The 19985-nt window shown below is 32.6% G+C and overlaps 2 protein-coding genes across 2 annotated transcripts in view; both read left to right on the top strand.

The window, feature by feature from the left end:
• Positions 1 to 1145, top strand: part of LOC145325585 (cuticlin-3) — a 39162-nt gene extending 38017 nt beyond the window's left edge. The window contains exon 15 of the mRNA XM_080168553.1: positions 260 to 1145. Coding sequence (XP_080024679.1) covers positions 260 to 323 — 64 coding nt within the window. The 3' untranslated portion in view covers positions 324 to 1145. The remainder of the gene's footprint in view (positions 1 to 259) is intronic.
• A 1621-nt stretch (positions 1146 to 2766) lies between these two features.
• On the top strand, positions 2767 to 13443 carry LOC145325584 (uncharacterized). Its single transcript, XM_080168552.1, has 6 exons — positions 2767 to 2938; positions 3620 to 3704; positions 4245 to 4304; positions 10326 to 10394; positions 11230 to 11327; positions 12403 to 13443. The coding sequence occupies exons 1-6, from the start codon at positions 2848 to 2850 to the stop codon at positions 12450 to 12452; spliced, it is 453 nt and encodes a 150-aa protein (XP_080024678.1). The 5' UTR covers positions 2767 to 2847; the 3' UTR covers positions 12453 to 13443.
• Positions 13444 to 19985: the final 6542 nt, after the last annotated feature.

Genomic DNA, 19985 nt, shown 5'->3' with positions numbered 1-19985 from the left:
CTGAAACCTTCCATTTTAAAAAATAATTGACAAATAAGGGAAGGTGATTAAGCTATTTTTTAACGCGGGGTGACTTTTCCATGCGGGGATACCCAGTAATATAACCCAACCAAACCTGATCTAAACTAATGATCAAAAGAATGAAAAGCTCTTCTACCCACCCCTTTACTTTCAATTTATATTAAAATAAGGGATAGCGGTTTCTGTGGTCGTCTAGGCACTTTTGGGGAAACCGCAATTTAAACTATTTATTTTTCAGATCAAGAGCATCTTCACTGGCCAAGTCTGAATATATTCATTCACCGCAGGCTAGAATACCCTAGAGTAAATGTTTCCAATAACAATTTGTGCACTATCCTCAAAATAACTTACTGCCAAACATAAACTCTCCTGGTAAAATGTATGCTATGCCATTTACCTAGATCCCAACAAAAGAATAGCATAATGTTTCTCCTTTCTAGAATACTAAAAAGTAGAAGAAAAAATTTGGAAGATTTTTCCAAAGCCAATTACCGCGTTTTTTCCGTCTAAAATTGAATAAAAGTGAAAAAGGACACTATTCTTACTATATTCTTTCATTTATATAACATGCTAAGACAGCTAACTGTAAACAAATAGTAATTTTATTATAATAGAACGCAGGGTGAACCCAAAACAATTTTTAAAAGAATCACAAATATGATATTTTTAAAAGCTTTAATTCATAATATATTATAAATTAAATAATAAAAAGATACAGGATTTGGTTTTTAAAATCAAATTTCTGAAAATAATGTAAATTGTGTCATACCAATAAACTAATTCTAAAATAAATTAACATTTTTTTTTCAAGTCACCCTGTATGAAAGTTAAAATTAATGCATTTTTTTATAAAAACTAATGTAAAATCGACTAATACCAAAGCAAAACTACCAAAAATATTTTTCAAAACTTATAAATCATTATTTTTGTAAACCTATTTTATTTATTATTTGTGGCAATTAACTAATTGTAAATAATAATTATTAATTATTGACTGTTTAATATTTTGTTAATTTTATCTCTTATAGTATAATTATTTGTTAATTCTGTTGTATGAATGTAATTTATTTATTTATTAAGTATAAATGCAAGAACTATGAATAAATGTTATTTTTAAATTAAAATTTTCATTGATTTCTTATATTTTTATGATTTTTTTAAAATTTCAGGAATCGCAAGGGATAAGAATTAAGTTAATTTACATCTCAAATAACAGACTATACAGCTTTTGTAGATTACAATTCTAGTTTGAAAATTTTGGACAGTTCTAAATAGTTTGAATCAACCAATGAAGATTCTGAAATGACATTAATAAAGAGGAGGAATGTCTTGAACTGCTTATAGATTTCCTTTTTATAAATATTTGAGATTTTAAAAAAAGAATCACGAAACCTAGAAAAAAAATATTTACATAAAAACTAAGAACAACGTCAATTATGGTCCATTCGCAGTAGCGCAGCTAAAACAAGAAAGAAATATTCTAAATTATTGCATAGTCATAAGTAGCAAAGCATTTGTTATATGAAAAATAGTTTATCCTATTATATTAAATAGTAAAGTACTTGGTATGTAGCTTCAGATTTTAATAACTACTGAGTTCTACATATAAAGTTAGCTTCATATATCCCTGGATGGTTTTAGGCTATTTTCCTACTTCCTTTTTTCCTTCAACCAACGATCTTCGATCATATTCATGCACCTTATAATTCAATTTGGTAGTTAGACCTAACCAAAGCATGTAATAGAGAAGTAAAACAAAATTATTAGAATAGTTTAAGTTTCAAATTCATATTAATTTAATGCAGGTATTAATCTATTTTTGTAAATAAAGCTGAAATCAACCTTCATAAAGTGCCTAAAATCATTTTTTCAACAGCACTTTCACTCTTTTTTACCTTTTTTAAATTTTGAAAATGTATGACGACATTTTAAATGGTGCATCAGAATAAGTCATCATACCATAATTTGGAACTTCCCCGAGGCCACAATTGTAATATAAATGTGTGTCTGTATGTGTGTGTGTGTGTGTGTGTATCTGTGTGTGTGTGTGAGTGTGTGTTCCTTATGAGTAACCGGAGGACGTATTTTTCTGTTGTAAACATTGAACAGCTGATCTATTCTGTTTCTATAGTCTTTTATTCTATAAATTACCACAAAACTTGAAGTCTTAACTACTTGTTTTATTATACTTTTAGTGGATCATAAAATCTCTAGAACCGGAGCAGTCATGTGTATAGTACATTTCTTTGATGTTTAAATATGTTTTAGATGATTTGTACTGTTAAGTGGTTAAAACTAGCAAATTAAAATAAAATTTCTATGATTATAATTATTTTTAGTTAATTTATTATTATTTTGTACTACCCTTCTGACCCTCTTTTTTGAATAAAATAAATGATTTATTTAAATTTTCTTTGAGGGTTGTAATGCCACCTTTAATGCTAATCTTAAGGAGTGTTAATGTACCCTGTCTCAAACTAGATGGTGGTTTGGTTTTCCAAGATCTATAAGAAGCTTCAGTGAATAAACATTTACTGAATGTTAAAAAGTCTACAAAAGGTCTACACCTTTAACCCTTTAATTGTACCAATAATAAAAAAGTGTAAGAAAAATCCGATCAATTGTAACCATATATCATCCAAAAATGCATTGCTCATTATGGAATCATATATTACTAAATTAAACCCGTGGAATTAGTAATAGCATGTGGTAGCGTGTGGGCTTGCTGTTGGAAAGTTAGAGTCTTGACAAATTATTGTTTCTGAATGACCATCTAGGGATGATAAACCTATCAAATATTGTGATCTTTGTGTAAGATTTTATAAAATGGGTGAATGCAAGAGTTGGATTCTACTTGTGACTGAACAGCACAGATATCAGGGCATATCATACAAATCAGACATGATTATTATTTCAGGTAAGAATTAACATAGATAGATAGATAGATAGTGAGTGAGAGAGAAAGAGAGAGAGAGAGAGAGAGAGAGAGAGAGAGAGAGAGAGAGAGAGAGAGAGAGAGAGAGAGAGAGAGAGAGAGAGAGAGAGAGAGAGAGAGAGAGAGAGAGAGAGAGAGAGAGAGAGAATGATAGAGAGAGAGAATGATAGAGAGAGAGAGAGAGAGAGAGAGAGAGAGAGAGAGAGAGAGAGAGAGAGAGAGAGAGAGAGAGAGAGAGAGAGAGAGAGACAGACAAGAGAGAGAGAGAGAGAGAGAGAGAGGAGAGAGAGAGAGAGAGAGAGAGAGAGAGAGAGAGAGAGAGAGAGAGAGAGAGAGAGAGAGAGAGAGAGAGAGAGAGAGAGAGAGAGAGATAGATAGAGAGAGAGAGAGAGAGAGAGAGAGAGAGAGAGAGAGAGAGAGAGAGAGAGAGAGAGGGAGAGAAAAAGTGTGAAAGAGAGCAAGAGAGATAAAATTAGGACAATAGGAAGAGAAAGAATACAAATGAAATGAAAGAAAGGAAATGATAAAGAGAGAGAAAGAAAGAGAGAGAGAGAGAGAGTGAGATAGAGAAAGAAAACATAATGATAAACAATAGAAAAAAAGGAATTAATCTAACAGCAAGAAAGATATTTTTTATACCTGAAGTTCTGTTTTGTTGTCCAGGTGTGGACACAGGTGACCGACAAATTCTGGAACAACAATTTGCAAAATGTGATCCACCCTGCCAGGTTGATAGCACCGACGGCAGGTAATTTGATATCTATTTTCTATCTTATATATCTAGCTATCCAAATGTAATCCACCCTGCCAGGTTGATAGCACTGACGGCAGGAAATTAAATACCTTATTTTCTATCTTTTTATATATTTACTCAGCTAGCTATCCTGCCAAATTGATAGCACTGACTCACGGTAACTAGATATCTTATTTTTTATCTTTCTATATTTTAACATAGCTAGATATTCAGATGTGCTTTATCCTATTTTCTATATGTCTAATTACATCATCAAATGTGATACAGCTGTACATCTTACAATATTTTTTCTATTTATTTTTATCTATATCTCTATATTAATATCTCGCTGTATCCATATCTCCATTTATCTATTTATCTATCTATCGAATCCGTCTATCTTTCCATCTATCTATTTTTATCTATCTAACATCTGTCTATCTATCTATCTATACATCTATGTATCTAGGATGGTTCTAAAAGGAAACAGCTATAATCACTTGGATGTTATCTATCTATCTATCCATCTATCCATACATCTATTTATCTATTTAGGATGGTTCTAAAAGGAAACAGCTATAATCACATGGATGTTATCAATATTCTTTCAACAAGGTAACTATTAGCCTTGCGAATATAGATTATTGAGAAATCAATTAGAAATAAATGATTAGATTGTGTTCAAATTCATACTAAAAGTCTATTTTTTATAACCCTAAGGACATCCAATGGATTACCCCCCCCCCCCTCTAAAAAATAAAAAAAACTTGGACGTGTTTGCCTATATGATATAAAGATTACCCCCCCCCCCTCCCCATAAAAAAATAGATAAATTTGAGTTTCAATTTATTCCTCCCCCCTTTACAAATGAAAAAGCTTGGACGGCCTTGCCCTTGTTTGGCCATTAATTTAAGTACTTAAAAGTTTATTACATTGCAAGCACGAATTGTTGGTTAAGCGGTTAACGAGATCTTAAGAATCATCCGAACGTACAGATATTGTATTAGAAATATTGTATCTTTCTATATCTTTTATATGACTCTTGAATTAATATTTTCTCTTTCTACAGACGATTATTCATCCCACATACAAATGTTTAAACCTTTTAACAAATAGAAGAATAATAATAATTAGCTATTTTAATCCTGTATTGTTTGAGTATTATGTTAGTATTTCTGGTAGCGTAGATACTCTATTAATAGGGTCTTTTAATTTAGTTATGCACAGCCATTTATATTTTCCAGGGATCGGAAGCCTCACGTAAGCCGCGTGTAAGCCTCAGTGAAATCGTGATTTTATCACAATAAAATTCACCTGGATGTATAAAACGGCTCTTTAGCAGACAATCCTTCTTTCTGAAATTTTTTTTTCTGCTCACAAGCAGGTTTAAAACTGAGGCTTATGCGCGGCTTACGTGAGGCTTCCGATCCCTGATATTTTCAAACAATAAATTTTGAACAATAAGATTTACTACCATGAGAATAAATGAACCAAAAAAGTGTTCACTTCCTAACCAATAATGTGATTGGATTGCAATTGGAGAAATAAAGGAATTGTTAATCTAGAATTTTTTTATGTTAATTATGAAAGAAGTAAAAATTGGGATGTTTATTACAATAGTCCCCTATTATTATAATATCGTTGGATCACAAATTTTGGGGTCTGGTATTAAATATTGATTGGTTCGTTCACTAAGCTTAGTGTCCAGCGTTTTAATCACTAACTATCCTCTACAGAAGGGCTAATTTTGTGTATCCTCATTGGGGATGTACATCAATTTAACGGCCATTGTCTTATCCCTTTAGATTCCTAAATTTTATTATTAATGTGAAAACATATACCACATGACAAATGATTGAAAATATTGCAAGCATAAAATACTATGTAGCTGTGCTCTTCTTCTTAATATATTTCATTCAGCTGCAGCTTAATGTATTAGCAGTGCTTTCCCTCAAAGTGCCTTGCGAGCATAGAACCCCCCAACCTCCCGTCATTTTGTAAGTAAATTGAAAATAAGAAAGGGTGGTAGTTTTTTTTGGTTATGCTTAACCCCTGAGAAGTGCCCTAACCCTGTAGGGGCTATATTTGTGGAGACCTAACCCTGCGGAGCTTCCATATGTCCATTATAACCTAACCTAACCTAGCCTAAGGCAACAAATGACACGATAAAAAAAATCCCATCCCCCCTTTATTTTCAATTTATTTAAAAATAATGATAGGGGGTGTGGTTTCTGTAATATTTTGATATATTAATGCATGTTTATATATGTTCTTTTTGTAAAGACATCATTAGCTCCTAATGGATGTATTTTACTAATTGACAACCCCTTCTTTCCTCCTATTTGCTTTCTACCAGAGCAAAAAAAAACATAGAGCTGAGGAAAAAGAATATTTATCGGCTTGTCCTGAAATATTCAAACCACAAACTGATAAATTGGTTGTAGAGAAGCTTCGATGCTATAAGAAAACAGAGATCTTAAGGGATAAGACAATGGATGATACATTAAATATATATCCCCAAATTATGATGATTTAAATAACCACTTCTGTAGTTTTAATTATCGGTGTAAAAGTTTGAACACTGCTCGTTTGTACCAACCAATCAGGATTTCATAAAAGTACCCAAAGTTTTAAAGCCAACAAATGAGAGATTGTGTATAAAAATCTTAGGGTACCAGTATAATTTTACAGTCAAATGTCCCCTCCCTCCCTGAAAATAAGATAAAATATGTGGTAACCCTATCTTCATCTTTTATATTTGATGATGCCAAATCTGAATAAAAACATGATTATCTGAATATTTTGTCACTCAATTCAGTTAGGGTTAAGCTTAATGTCATGTAATAAAGTTGACTTTTTGTCTATTTATCTGTTACTAGAGGATACGCCTCCAGAGGCGATTTCTTTTGGAGGGTGGTGGTACCTTCCCCCCAAATAGTTACAAACCTTCCCAGGACCTATGAGAAGCTAGCCTGTAAAGGAGAACCATATCGGTTCAGTGGTTAGCAAGATCCTTTTAAACATACAAACATCCTGTTGCTTTATTATTAGGATTATAAGGATATATTTGTCCATAAATATCTAAAAGGCGTAAAAATCTTCATTATCATGAACAGCTTTAAGATAAATTTTCGATTAGGTTTAGGTGAAATATTCTAAAATAGATTGCAATAGAAAAAAAAATTTCTCTATAGGCTTTGAAACCGATTAATATCCGCTGGATTAGAACCTATTCTCAACCATACTAAAAAATATACAATTTTTCATGAATATTTAAATTAAAATTTCATTATCCGCGGATAGCTGTCTATAAATTAACCCCATAAAAAAATAATAAACATACACCCTAACTGCAAAAAGATGATAAAGTCTGCTAATGGTGGTAAAACTCAGAAAGGGAGGGGACATTGGGATGTTTATTACAGTAGTCCCCAACGTTTTAAAACAATGGTTTCTTATTAGCAACTTTGGGGGCTTTTATAGATATTTTAATTAGTTGATTCATTTAGTTGAGTGGCAAAACGTTTTAACTTTATTTACAATCTTTTGTGCGTCGTCATTGGGGATGCACAATGTACATCAATTTATCGGCCATTGTCTTATCCCTTTATATACCTGGGTAAATCTTCTACCTCATGTATATATATTATGTAAAACATCATCATTATGATATGATGTCATCAAAACAAGGCTGACAACATCCATAAAAGCGAAGCTCTGAAACGATAGGACAAACGGACATTAACACTTGTTTAGTGTCAGAACTGAATAATCAGAATATAAATGAATAAATGTCAAAGCAAAATAGTGAGTAAATTTGTTGAAAAACTTCTTAATACAGGATAATGTTAATGGACATACTTACATTTAAAGGACTTGATTATAGAGTTGATTTGCTTATAAAATTGTACTTTATTGTCCCAGGAATCAGTATACCAAAAATTAGAACAATCGGATAATTAGATCACATACAAATTAGTTGTTAAAAAGTAAAACATCAACAAGCTTAAAATGGACGTACGGACATTCTGGTAATAATTATAGAGTTGCTCCGCTTTCTAAATCGTACCTGACTACCACAGGAATTACCATGCAAAGTTTAAAATCGATAGGACAATTCTAACATGCCTAAATTAACGAAAAAAGCCATCCGTCTCGGACGGACGGACGGACTGACCCTACTTATAGAAAAAGCTTCGCTTTTAACAAGGATAAAACGCCCATGGATACGAATATAAAGATATGGATTGTATATTACGTTAAAACAAACAAACTTTTTATCTTTTGAGGTATTTTCCTGAAGAAACTTTATATATTTATTGAATTGGTGTATCTATCTACCTATCCTATCACAAAAAGTATAAGTAAGCTTTTTTTAGTCTGTAGCTTAAGATTTCGATTACTGCTTTACCGGGATAGTTATCAATTTAGGAGAAGCTTCACATATCTCCCAGGATGGTTTTAGGCTATTTTATTTCCTGATTTATGTCTTGGGATGGTTTTAGGCTATTTTTTCACTTCGAATACGAAACGCCTAGATGCTTGGGGAGCAGCTACTACAGCTTATATAAAGATATTATATATTGTATAAATAAGATGCAATATAGCATTATTTATAAATCTAGCACGTTCTATATATAATATAGCGTATAAAATGATCATTTACAATAGAGAGACACAGATTCTAAAAAAGATATCCTAAATCCTAACATAAAAGCAACAGAATGTTTATGTTTCTGTTGGAAGGATTTTACTAACCGCAGAACCGATATGGTTATCCTTCATAGGGTTCCTGGAAGGTTTATATAGTTTTTTGGGGGGGAGACGGTAACTCCACCTTTTGCCTTTGGAAAAAATTACCTACCTTTTTTCATAATGTTTTCTTTGAAAAACTAAAACTGAAAGTGGAGTGTTGCAGGGAGTAAGGGACGGGACAATGGATCAAATATTCAATTTTTAAGAGTCTCAGACTTTGGGTACTGGCTTAAAGGGAATGTGCACGAATTTAGCAGGTTCTGACTGACTTTGGGTACTAGCACATCAATGCCCCGCTAACTAGCTGAGTTAGTTTTGAATATGGCAGACAAAAAATTCGTTATTAATGGCAGGCTTTAACAAATATTTTTTCCCAAGAAAATGTCATTTCATGTATAGAAACTCTACTGTGATATATATGTATTAAACAATCTAAGAACCCCTTGAATTTAGGTGGCAGTTTAAAATATATGAGAATGGTTGACGAAGTTCTAAACAAGATTTTTCTAGTGATTAATTACAGAATGTTTACTACATTGTGATGTATTGGTAATTTAATTTTCAAGTAAATGATTTTTTTCTTAGAACTAATTATGGTTTAAATTATATTACCATGATCCTTTTACAATTTTGGTAACATTTTCTTGACAAATCTCGTTTTCATTGCTTTTAGCGAAAACTCTTAAATTGAATTAATTACCCATCGTCCCATCCCTTACTCCCTGGGAGTGTTGATCATTATCCCCTCCCATCCTCCCTTAAATACAAAAAAAAGGCGTGGCCGCTACTATCTTTACGTATGACTAATAGTATTGATAATCGTCCATATTTTTGCAGTTGAGGTCCTAATATTAGATTCAGTTTTCAGACAATCAACCCTTTGATTGCATAAAGTTTATCTTTGGTTGGACCTGTTTATTAGTTAAGGCAATCCACCTACCCAATAATATTGATGGTACAGCTGTGATAAAAGTTTTTTTATAGATATTTTCTATCATGGGTTTTGTCATCCTTGTTTATTAAATATAAAACTATGTTGTCCAGTTTTCCTTTTGTATCAATAATCCATCTTTCTCACTTTATCCCCAGAGGCGTGCGGGAGAGGGATGTATAAAAATTTATTTTTAAAAGCGAAGCTTTTCTATAATTAGGGTCGGTTCGTACGTCCGTCCGTACGTCCGTCCGAGATAGATAGCTTTCATTCGTTACTTTAGGCATGTTAGAATTGTCCTATCGATTTCAAACTTTGCATGATGATTCCTGTATTAGTTAGGTACGATTTAGAAAGCGTAGCAACTCTATAATCATTACCAGAATGTCCGTACGTCCATTTTACTACTTTTTTACAACAAATTTTTATGTGATCTAATTATCCGTTTGATCTGATTTTTGGTCTATTGATTCCAGGTACAACAAAGAACAATAGTATAAGCGAAGCAACTCTATAATCAAGTCCGGAAAATGTAAGTATGTCCATAAACATTATCCTGAAATCAAGCAGTTTTTCAACAAATTTACTTACAATTTTGCTCCGATTCTTATAAATTTATATTCTGATTATTCAGTTCTGACACTATATAAGTGTTAATGTCAGTTTGTCCAACCGCTTCAGTCCTTCGCTTTTATGGATGTTGTCATCCTTGTTTATTTATCAATAGGAATCAATAGCAGTGTTAATTATTCGTCCTCTGTTTGTGTGTGTGTGTAGCCATAGTTTCTTAGTATTTGAACCTAAGTATTAGGACGAGACACTTTTGTATACCCATAGTTTTGATAGTTCGGCCATTTGTCCTTCAATGCTAAAAAAACTGGTATAATCTTATTATTTTTTATTTAAATATCCGCGGAAAGCTGTCTAGAATAACTATTGTATTGAAATAGGCGTGGATACCGAATAGAATATGCTCCTCAACAACGAAATCTTCCCAATGTTCACAACAAGGACGACAAGTAAGGATCTATCTATCTATCTATCTATAGATCTATCCATCTATCTATCTATAGATCTATCCATCTATTTATCTATCTATAGATCTATCCATCTATCTATCTATAGATCTATCCATCTATTTATCTATCTATAGATCTATCCATCTGTCTATCTATAGATCTATCTACGAAACCTTCCCAATGTTCACAACAAGGACGACAAGTAAGGATTGTTCTTTGTAGCGCAGCTAGTAATTATCACATAAATATCAGATCATGGAAAGAAAACGGATTTTGTCGTATTTTTACAGTATCTTTTCTTCTATTTCTAACCCCTTTGGGGTGCTCTAACCCTGCGGGCCAATTTTTCATTCTATGTCTAAGAATGGATTTATCATTGCTTGGATCTTACAGCAGATTGTCATGTACTTGTAACCTTCTGATATGACCAATAAATGATGCCAATGTTAGCAAGCTAAATTTCCCCCCCCCCCCCTATATCCATTTATCTAGTAAATCTTTCAGCCTATCTATTTTTCTGCTTCCCTATCTATACATCTATCAACTTACCTATCTATCTATGTAGGTTTGCTATAATCTATCAAATGAGTAAGACCGCGGCCACTCGAGATTTATATATCTATCTATCTACTTCCATATCTATCTATATATCAACTTACCTAATATGTATCTATCTATCTACTTATCTATCTATCTAGGTTTGCTATAATTTATCACATGAGTAAGACAGTAGCCCCCCCCCCCGTAATTTATATATATCTATCTACTTACCTATCTATCTATCTATCTACTTATCTATCTACCTATCTATCTCCTTACCTATCTATCTATCTAGGTTTGCTATAATATATCACATGAGTAAGACTGTGGCCCCCCGAGATTTACGAAGATATGAAACAACATCCTCTACGACGTCTACCGGAAATTTACTTGGTTAGTATCTTCCTATCTATTTAGCTCTATTTATCTATTTTGGACTACAAGACATCATATAGAGAATCCAAGGGCTTCATCTGCTTGTAATTGGATTTGATACTCTAACGCCCAATATGTGATATTATGATAAGTAACATCTAACAGCCCACCAACCCCTTGATGACCTTGATGACCTTTTTCTAGAAATCCTAACGTGCATGGTTATGAGATGCGCCTGTTTAAGGGCTAGGGCAATACATTACTTTCACTGTGAGTGTGGGTATCACACGCTAGACAATGCAGCAGTAGTTAATATTTGTAACGTTATTAGCGTGACGCGGTGCGGTTCAGACTCGATCCCGACAGCTGCCAGAGACGCTATAATATATACTAAAGCCATCCGTTTTCCTATTAATCTATCTGTTTGCCAATTATCGTTTCTATCTATCTATCCATCCATATTCTTTCTTTTTATTGCTGCGCTAATTTTCAAAATAAATAAAAGTAAAACAATAGGGGGAGAAGGGGTTAAATAACTGTATGCCCCTACCCCGTGGACCCTATGCCGGATTTCAATTGGGTCTTTGAATATAAACCAATAACATTTGAAATATTAACACAGCTAAGTCACTACAAAAGAGCATAAAGTAATTTGCCAGCAGACAAAATGTCCCCAACACTGGATCCAGCTAGTAATCTGGATTATATATCTACTAGCGGCTACGCCCCTAGAGGCCTCTAGTGGCACTTTAAATGTTTGGTGTTTTAAAAAAATAATACAATACCTTGCAATGTTGCGACGGAATCTCTATCAAATTGCTACGATATTTTGCAATGTTACGTAGGAGTCTCTATTCGAGGAAATAAAATTTCGATTTATTGTGATTTCTCTTGGGAGGGTGGTGGTACCCTCCCCCAAAATAGTTATAAACCTTCCCGGGACCTATGAGAAACTACCCTGTTAAGGAGAACCCGATCGGTTCAGCAGTTAGCGAGATACTTCGGTACAAACACACAGACACACAGACACACAAACAGACAGACACCCTGTTACTTTATTATAAGAATAATTAGTACATTTATTTTTTTACAGATGAGCCAGACCTATGCTCCAAGACTGCCGCGGGAATTAATCTTAAATAAAATATCTACATTACTTGATTCCAATTAATCTAGGAAGGGGGGAGACAATGGACTGTAAATTGCAATGGTACCCAAAGTTTTATGATCATTTTTGCTTAAAACTTTGGGTACTTGATTGATTGGTTGCAAACTAGAAGTGTCCAAACTTTTCAACTAATAGTCTAAATTACAGATGTGGTAATCTAATTTATCATCAATGGGAATGTATTTAGACCAATTTGTCGACCATTGTCTTATCCCTTAAGATCCCTAATTAATTTCAATACTTGTCCAATGTCTATGTTGTTTTTGATAGAATATTATCACATTTAATGCTTATAATGAATTAAATTTTTTGCATATTAATTTTTAATTTTATGTAATTGTATATACAAATATAAAAAAAATACAGAGCTGGATCTTTAAATCATTTCAATGGTGCGCCAAATCGGGGTGCACCGAATTTCAGCCAATCACAGCGCGGCATTTCGTAAAATGCTGTGCTCTCATTGGTGGAAAGTTGGCTCTCCCCGATTTGGCGCACCATTGAAATGATTTAAAGATCCAGCTTAGTATTCCTACGAGTTTCTGCTGGGTTAAAACCAATTTCGGACCATACAGAAAATATTTACTGTATAGTTTTATATAATTTATCTAAAATAACTTTGTGACTTCAAAAAACTAATTCATTTTCCAGTATTGTTTCGAACCCGATCAATATCCACTAGATTAGAACCGGTTCTCAGCCATATTGAAGAACTATGTGTAGCATCGTATTACTAACAATTTTCCATGAAATCAAAATAAAATAATGAAAAAGTAATAGTTTTGGTTAGCTATTTATTTGTTTTTGTTAGATGGAAAGCTGTCTATAATACGCTGCGATAAATAACTGTTCCTATCTCAAGCCAACTGTTATAGTCGATTTTACCAGAGCCGGATCTTCAAATCATTTTAGTGGTGAGCCAGATCGGGGTGAGCCAAATTTTAGCCAATCACAGCGCGGCATTTCATAAAGTGCTGTGCTCTCATTGTTGGAAAGTTGGCTCACCTTGATCTGGCTCACCACTAAAATTATTTAAAGATCCAGCTCAGATTTAAATGAATTTTAATAATATTTAATACTCATTAAGTAAAAAAAAATTTATAAATGCCTAATTATAAAAAGAAATACCTCAGCAAAAACAAAATTATTATTTACAAAATAAATTTAAACTTTCTGCATTTTAAAAAAAGGATTACTAATATTAAGTCAATGTCCACCTATATCCTAATATATAAAGTATATCAATAGACACAGTGTTTATAGGGCTCATCTGTATGGCACAATGCATCAGTTTGCTTGAACTGGGAACCATAAGATTACCAGTCCAACACCCTACCCATTGCGCCAATAACCCATGATGAGTAAGGAATGAAATTTTGATCAGAGAGCTCAATCAACTCAGTTTTTATCAGATTATAGCCGCTTGTATTTTATAGAGAATGTAGGGGACATTTGATTGTAAATTAATCTTGTACCAAACTATTCTAAATAAGCCCGCAGTTCCTGACTTTGAACTGTATCTTCCCAGTTTATTGCATTTTCTTCAAGGCTCGGCAGCCACTCGTAAACCGCGTGTAAGCCTCAGAAAAGTCTTCTTTTTATAACATTAAAATTTGAGGCTTATGTGCGGCTGTCGAGCCCTGATTTCCTTGCCATTGCGAACCTACATAGTGTTAGGATTATAGATGTGCATTGCTAATAAAATTTTGATTGCTTCAATTCGAAAATAAGAACAATCTTGTTATTTAAATGAACATATATTTGATTTAAAATATATATTATAAAAAATTTGCTTTTATTGTATTTTGAAAAATTATGTATTATAATATTTGTTAAAATGTATTTATAAAATTAATGTGCTTTTTAGAGATTATAAATGTTATTGTTAAAAACTCTTTTTTTGTTATGACAAGGAAAGTTTGGTCCATTAAAAGCGAACAATAATTAGGCTCCAAACATATGAGACGTCAAGAAATCAAGTGGGGACTTTTTCCCCAAGTGTTACTAGGACAATTTTCTATATGCATCCCTATAATAAAGTAACATGATGTTTCTTTGTCTGGCTGGCTGTTTGTACCGAAGGATCTCGCTAACTGCTGAACCGATCGGGTTCTTCTTAACAGGGCAGCTTCTCATAGGTCCCGGGAAGGTTTATATTTATTTTGGGAGAGGGTACCACCACCCTAGCAGGAGAAATCACAAAAAATTGAAATAGTAAAGTTAGACCTAAGAACCTCCAAAACAATGGTCTCCAAATAGTTTGTCTGTGTGTTGTTTTTGATGGGATCTTAAAAGATAAGACAATAGCCGATAAATTGATATATGGTATACGTTACGAAAAATGACCGGTTTTTAAAATGGTCTAGCCCCCCCTGTAATGAAGTTGTAACCCTATTTTTGTATGTGTGATCTTTATATACATGTATAATTATGAATGTTGCGGTAAATTAGATCAAAGAACATTTTCCGACATTCAGCAGGCTATGAAAGAAAATATTCAAAATTAAAAAAATTCAGACCCTTATGTATTTTAGGTTAATTTTGGTTAAGCCGAAAAATCATAGATTTTAAGGTCTTGATACTTACTTTTTGGGCCTTGACTTGTATGAGAGCTAGGAAGTTGGGTAAGGTGTCTATGGAAGCAGAATTTTATGCTGAAGATAAAACTCGACACAACCACTATGCTTAATTCAATTTTACTATGTGATTTTTCGGCTTAAGTAAAATTTACTTTAAAAAATAAGGGTCTGAATTTTTTCATTTTGAATATCTTCTTTTATAGCCTGCTGAATGTCGGAAAATGTTCTTTGATCTAATTTACTACAACAAACACCATTATACATGTATATAAAAATCACGCATACAAAAAATAAGGTTACAACTTCATTACAGGGGGGGCTTGACCATTTTAAAGACCGGTCATTTTTCGTAACGTATACTGTATAATTATATCCCTAATTGAAATTATATTGATATTAGCTACCCAACTAATAGTTGATATCATCCTTGTTTTTATATCTGTTTATTTGATTTTTGTTAAAATGCATCTTTCCAATAGATATGGAAAAGGTTTCTGATAAACAAGGACAATAAAGTCCTTAAATAGCTCAGTAACCAAATGCTTAAAAATGATATTTATTCAAATCTTGATGGTTGTTTTAGACCAGGAGAGTCTAAACGTTTAAACCAATAATCTTAGTGTATTTAAAGGGTTATTTTTTCATCATAATTGGGGATGTACAGTACATCAATATAACATTCATTGTCTTACCCCCTAAAATCCCTGATTTACTTTGTAAATCCTTATCCCCCTCCCCCATACTCATCCTTCTCTTTTTAAACATTTTAATTTGAATTGGATGCAAAAATAAAATTAGATATCCATCTTTCTACCCTGTCACTTTTTTTAATAGGATAGATAGAAAGGTAGATAGATGGCCATAATTAATAGGATAGATAGAAAGGTATAAGATAGTCAAATTAATAGGATAGATAGAAAAGTAGAAAGATAGCAATTATTATTTGGATAGATAGAAAAGTAGATAGATAGTCATAATTAATGGGATAGATAGAAAAGTAGATAGATAGATAGCCATATTGTATTCTAAAAATCAATAAACTCCAAATTACATTGAGATGTTTTATATTTTTGTTTGGTAGAATCACTTTTAACAATTGATGCACATTTTGATTTCCGCTGAAAGCTTAGGTGGGTTCTTAAATTTATTTGGCTCACTGCCTCGCTAAAATTAGTGAGGTTCGCTAAAAAAGTTTGTAAAAAATCCTTCAAAATCGCAATAAAAATCTACAAATTTTTTTAAAAATCTTATGTTAATAACTCTTATATGATTTTATTTAATTTTTTGTAGATTTTTAATGCGATTTTGAGGAGTTCACAAAAAAATTTTGCGAGTGAGGCAGTGAGCCAAAAGGTTTTTTAAGAATCCACCTCTGTTTATAATACGATGCTATAAATAACTATTAAATATGTATTCCTATCTTTAGAAATGATATGACTATCTTTATGATAGGAAAATGTAATAGATAGGAATGCCTAATTCCCTTATTGGTGATTCGGCCTTTTCTTTAAAACTTTAATAGGTGGTAAACATATGAAACTAAAAACCAAAGCTCGGCAGACGCAGCCACGGCTACCATTAACTGAAGTAGCAGCAGCATCTAACTGTTCGGATTTAGGATAGTAAGCGGTTAGGAGGATTAATCAGCCACACTGTGCAGCAGGCATCCTCCTATTAGCGTTAGCCAATCGCATTCACAGACGTAACTTTTATTTTACAATGCGGATGAATTCTCAGCTGCTAATCCCCTTGCTAAAAAGGAATCGATCTAACATCCCAAATAACAGACACACGGACAAAAAAATGTATAGATTATATGGACATATGTCATATGAATCTTCACTACAAATTTCAGCTGTCTATCTTTAACAGTAATCGAGAAATCACGTTTCTCCCACTTCGTAACTGACAGACTGACTTACATTTAAAATTATGGAGTAGCTTCACTACTAAAAAATAAAGCAGTCTGTTAATTTTAACATATTGAAATAACAGTGGAATTGTTACCTATCAATTACCACACGAGGGCGAGGCTACTGTACTGTGCATGGCACTCTTACGTCAGGTCCAACAAACAACCCAGGATACTATGTCCCACCCCCCAAGGAAATAGTAATAAACCTTCCTGGGACCTATGAGAAGCTACCCTGTTAATGAGAACCCGATCGTTTCAGCGGTTAGCAAGATCCTTCGCTACAGACAAACAGACAGAAAAACAAACAGCCAGACATCGTTCTACTTTGTATTATAGATTAAAGAGTTGCTACGCTTTCTAAACATGTTCACACATACACACACACCTACACATAAATTCTTTTTTTTCAAAGATCTTTGAAGATTTTCCACATGGCTAAATTTTATTTTGAATAAATAATCAATCATCTTTTATCTATTTATCTTTATTTCTGTTTAACAATATACATCTAGTTTTATATCTAAGTTTTGAACAGATAGGTCATTGAAATGTAGGTTTTTCGACTTATCAATTATAACAGTTCAAATTTTTTATTCTTATACATGAATATCTATTAGAAGTTTAGCTGTCATAGCAACATAAGTAAAGGAAATAGATAATGCCTTCCTCAAGCTTTCAGGTTGAAATGTCATATTTTGTGATTTGTTGACAATGCTGATCAAAATATATATTCTTAATATGATATTCTATAATTCACTTATATTCTACTATCTTTCACCATTTGTTAAATTAAAAGATAAAAGACTTTTAGGGGAGAAAGAATATAAAGCTTTTCATATAGTGCCTATAAAAAGTAAAAATGACGTCATACTTGCCTAACATTGGTCAATTAAAATTTAGGGTATAGTCCCTATCGTGGCAACGCACCTTAAGGGGTGATTCTTCTTATTTTTTACATTAGCTTTTCTCATATTTCTAGCCCCTGCGGGGGGGCTCTAACCCTGCGGGGTAATCACCTAACCCAATATAACATAACCTAACCTAAAATAACCTATAAAAACTCATTTTAAAAATACGACGAATCGCCCCTTAATGTGCGTTGCCACGAAAGGGACTATTCCCAAATTTATACTGTCCTGCCATTGTTAATTAAGTCTTTGTATTGGTCATCTGTATTGTATGATGTTATTTTTATAAGCACTATAAACAGCTTCAATGTCTTAGTTTGTCCGTCCGTCCAGGACCGTTAGCTCTTTTTGTTAATTTAAACAAGTTAGAATTGTCACATCGATTTAAAACTTTGCATGCTGATTCCTGTAACAATTAGGTAGCGTAGCAACTCTATAACCAGAAAGTCCGTACGTCCATATGAAACATGCTGATTTTTTACTTTTTTGACAACCATTATTTGTATGTTATAATTATCCCATTCACTTGAATTTTGAAATACTAACTCTTTTTACAACAAGGTAAATGGTATAAGCAAATCATCTCTATATTCATTCCCCAAAATGTTAGTATGTCCTTGAACAGTATTTAAGGAGTTTTGAAACAAATTTACTCTCAATTTTGTTTAGTCTTGTGCATTAATATTATGTTTATTGAGTTCAGGCACTATAAAATTGTTAATGTTCGTTTGTCCTACCGTTTAAGAGCTTCGCTTTTAAGGATGGTGTCATCCTTGTTGGTGTAAAAATAACTCATACCCTCATAAAAAATAAAGTGGGTGTATTTTTATAGAAAATAAGAAAATGATAAAGCAGAAAATATATGTTTAATATCATTTACATAATATTGATTCTTTATTCTCAGATTTGGAACATTTTTATTATAAATAAAAGTCCAAGAAAGATAATAAAAATAATAGTTATTTCTCGCATCGTATTATAAACGGCTTTCCGCGGATATAAAATGTACAATTATAAGATTAAAACCAGTTTTTTAGCCCCGAGATGGCGAAGGCACGGGCTAAAAAACTGGTTTTAATCTTATGAATGTACATTTTTATATTCGTAGAAAACTGGTTATAATACGGTGTTAGACATAGTTTTTTCGTATGGATGAGAACCGGTTCCTTTCCACCGGATTCGAATGAATACGAGAAAATGTTTGATATTTTTGCTCAATATGGTCCGATTATGCAAACCTCAGGGAAATCAACATTTTTACACTTTTAACAAGGATGACAACATCCATAAGTAGAGAATTACAACAGAATTCAATGAGCTAATTTGTCATGAATATGTCGACGTTTTATTAACAAATAAATCAAATTTACTTTATAGTTTACAGTTAGATGTAACAGGACAAAGTGTCTCATAAATCATCTATGTAACGTCATAAAAATGTGGGAGACGGGAGGAGAAGTGGGAAAAGAAAAAAACCCTAAAAAAGAAATGGATAATCACTCATTTTCATGAAGTCACATGGCTGATTTTTAAAAAACTTTGTCCAGTTACCAGTTAGTTTAAAATGCAGTAAGGCGCTTGGTATTGCTCCGCTACCATTGGACATTATTGTATTTGATAATCAATTTTCTTTTTTATTGAAAACCTGTATCTGTCCCTAATTTATTCAATGAAAATATCCTACTCCAAGAATAATAAGATAGATTTTATATTTTTATACAATGATCTAATATTATCTTTATTTTAGAAAATATGATATCCGCTTCAGGCGTACTTTTTTGTATTTTTTAAAAGCTTTTCTATAATTAAGGTCGGTCCGTCCGTCCGACTGTAAGCGATAGCTCTTTTCGTTAATTTAGGCATGTTAGAATTTTCCTATCGATATCAAACTTTGCATGATGATTCCTGTAGTAGTTAGGTACGATTTAGAAAGCGTAGCAACTCTGTAATCATTACCATAATGTCCGTACGTCCATATAAACATGTTGATTTTTTCCTTTTTAACAACAAGTTTTTATGTGATCTAATTATCCGATTGTTCTAATTTTTGGTATACTGATTCCTGGGACAACAAAGTACAATGTTATAAGCAAAGCAACTCAATAA

The sequence above is a fragment of the Acartia tonsa genome, chromosome 8 (genome assembly GCF_053477335.1).
Source record: "Acartia tonsa isolate MP-2025a chromosome 8, ASM5347733v1, whole genome shotgun sequence".
NCBI lineage: Eukaryota > Metazoa > Arthropoda > Copepoda > Calanoida > Acartiidae > Acartia > Acartia tonsa.
The sequence above is the reverse complement of the archived record's forward strand: the minus strand, read 5'-3'. Positions and strand labels throughout refer to the sequence as shown.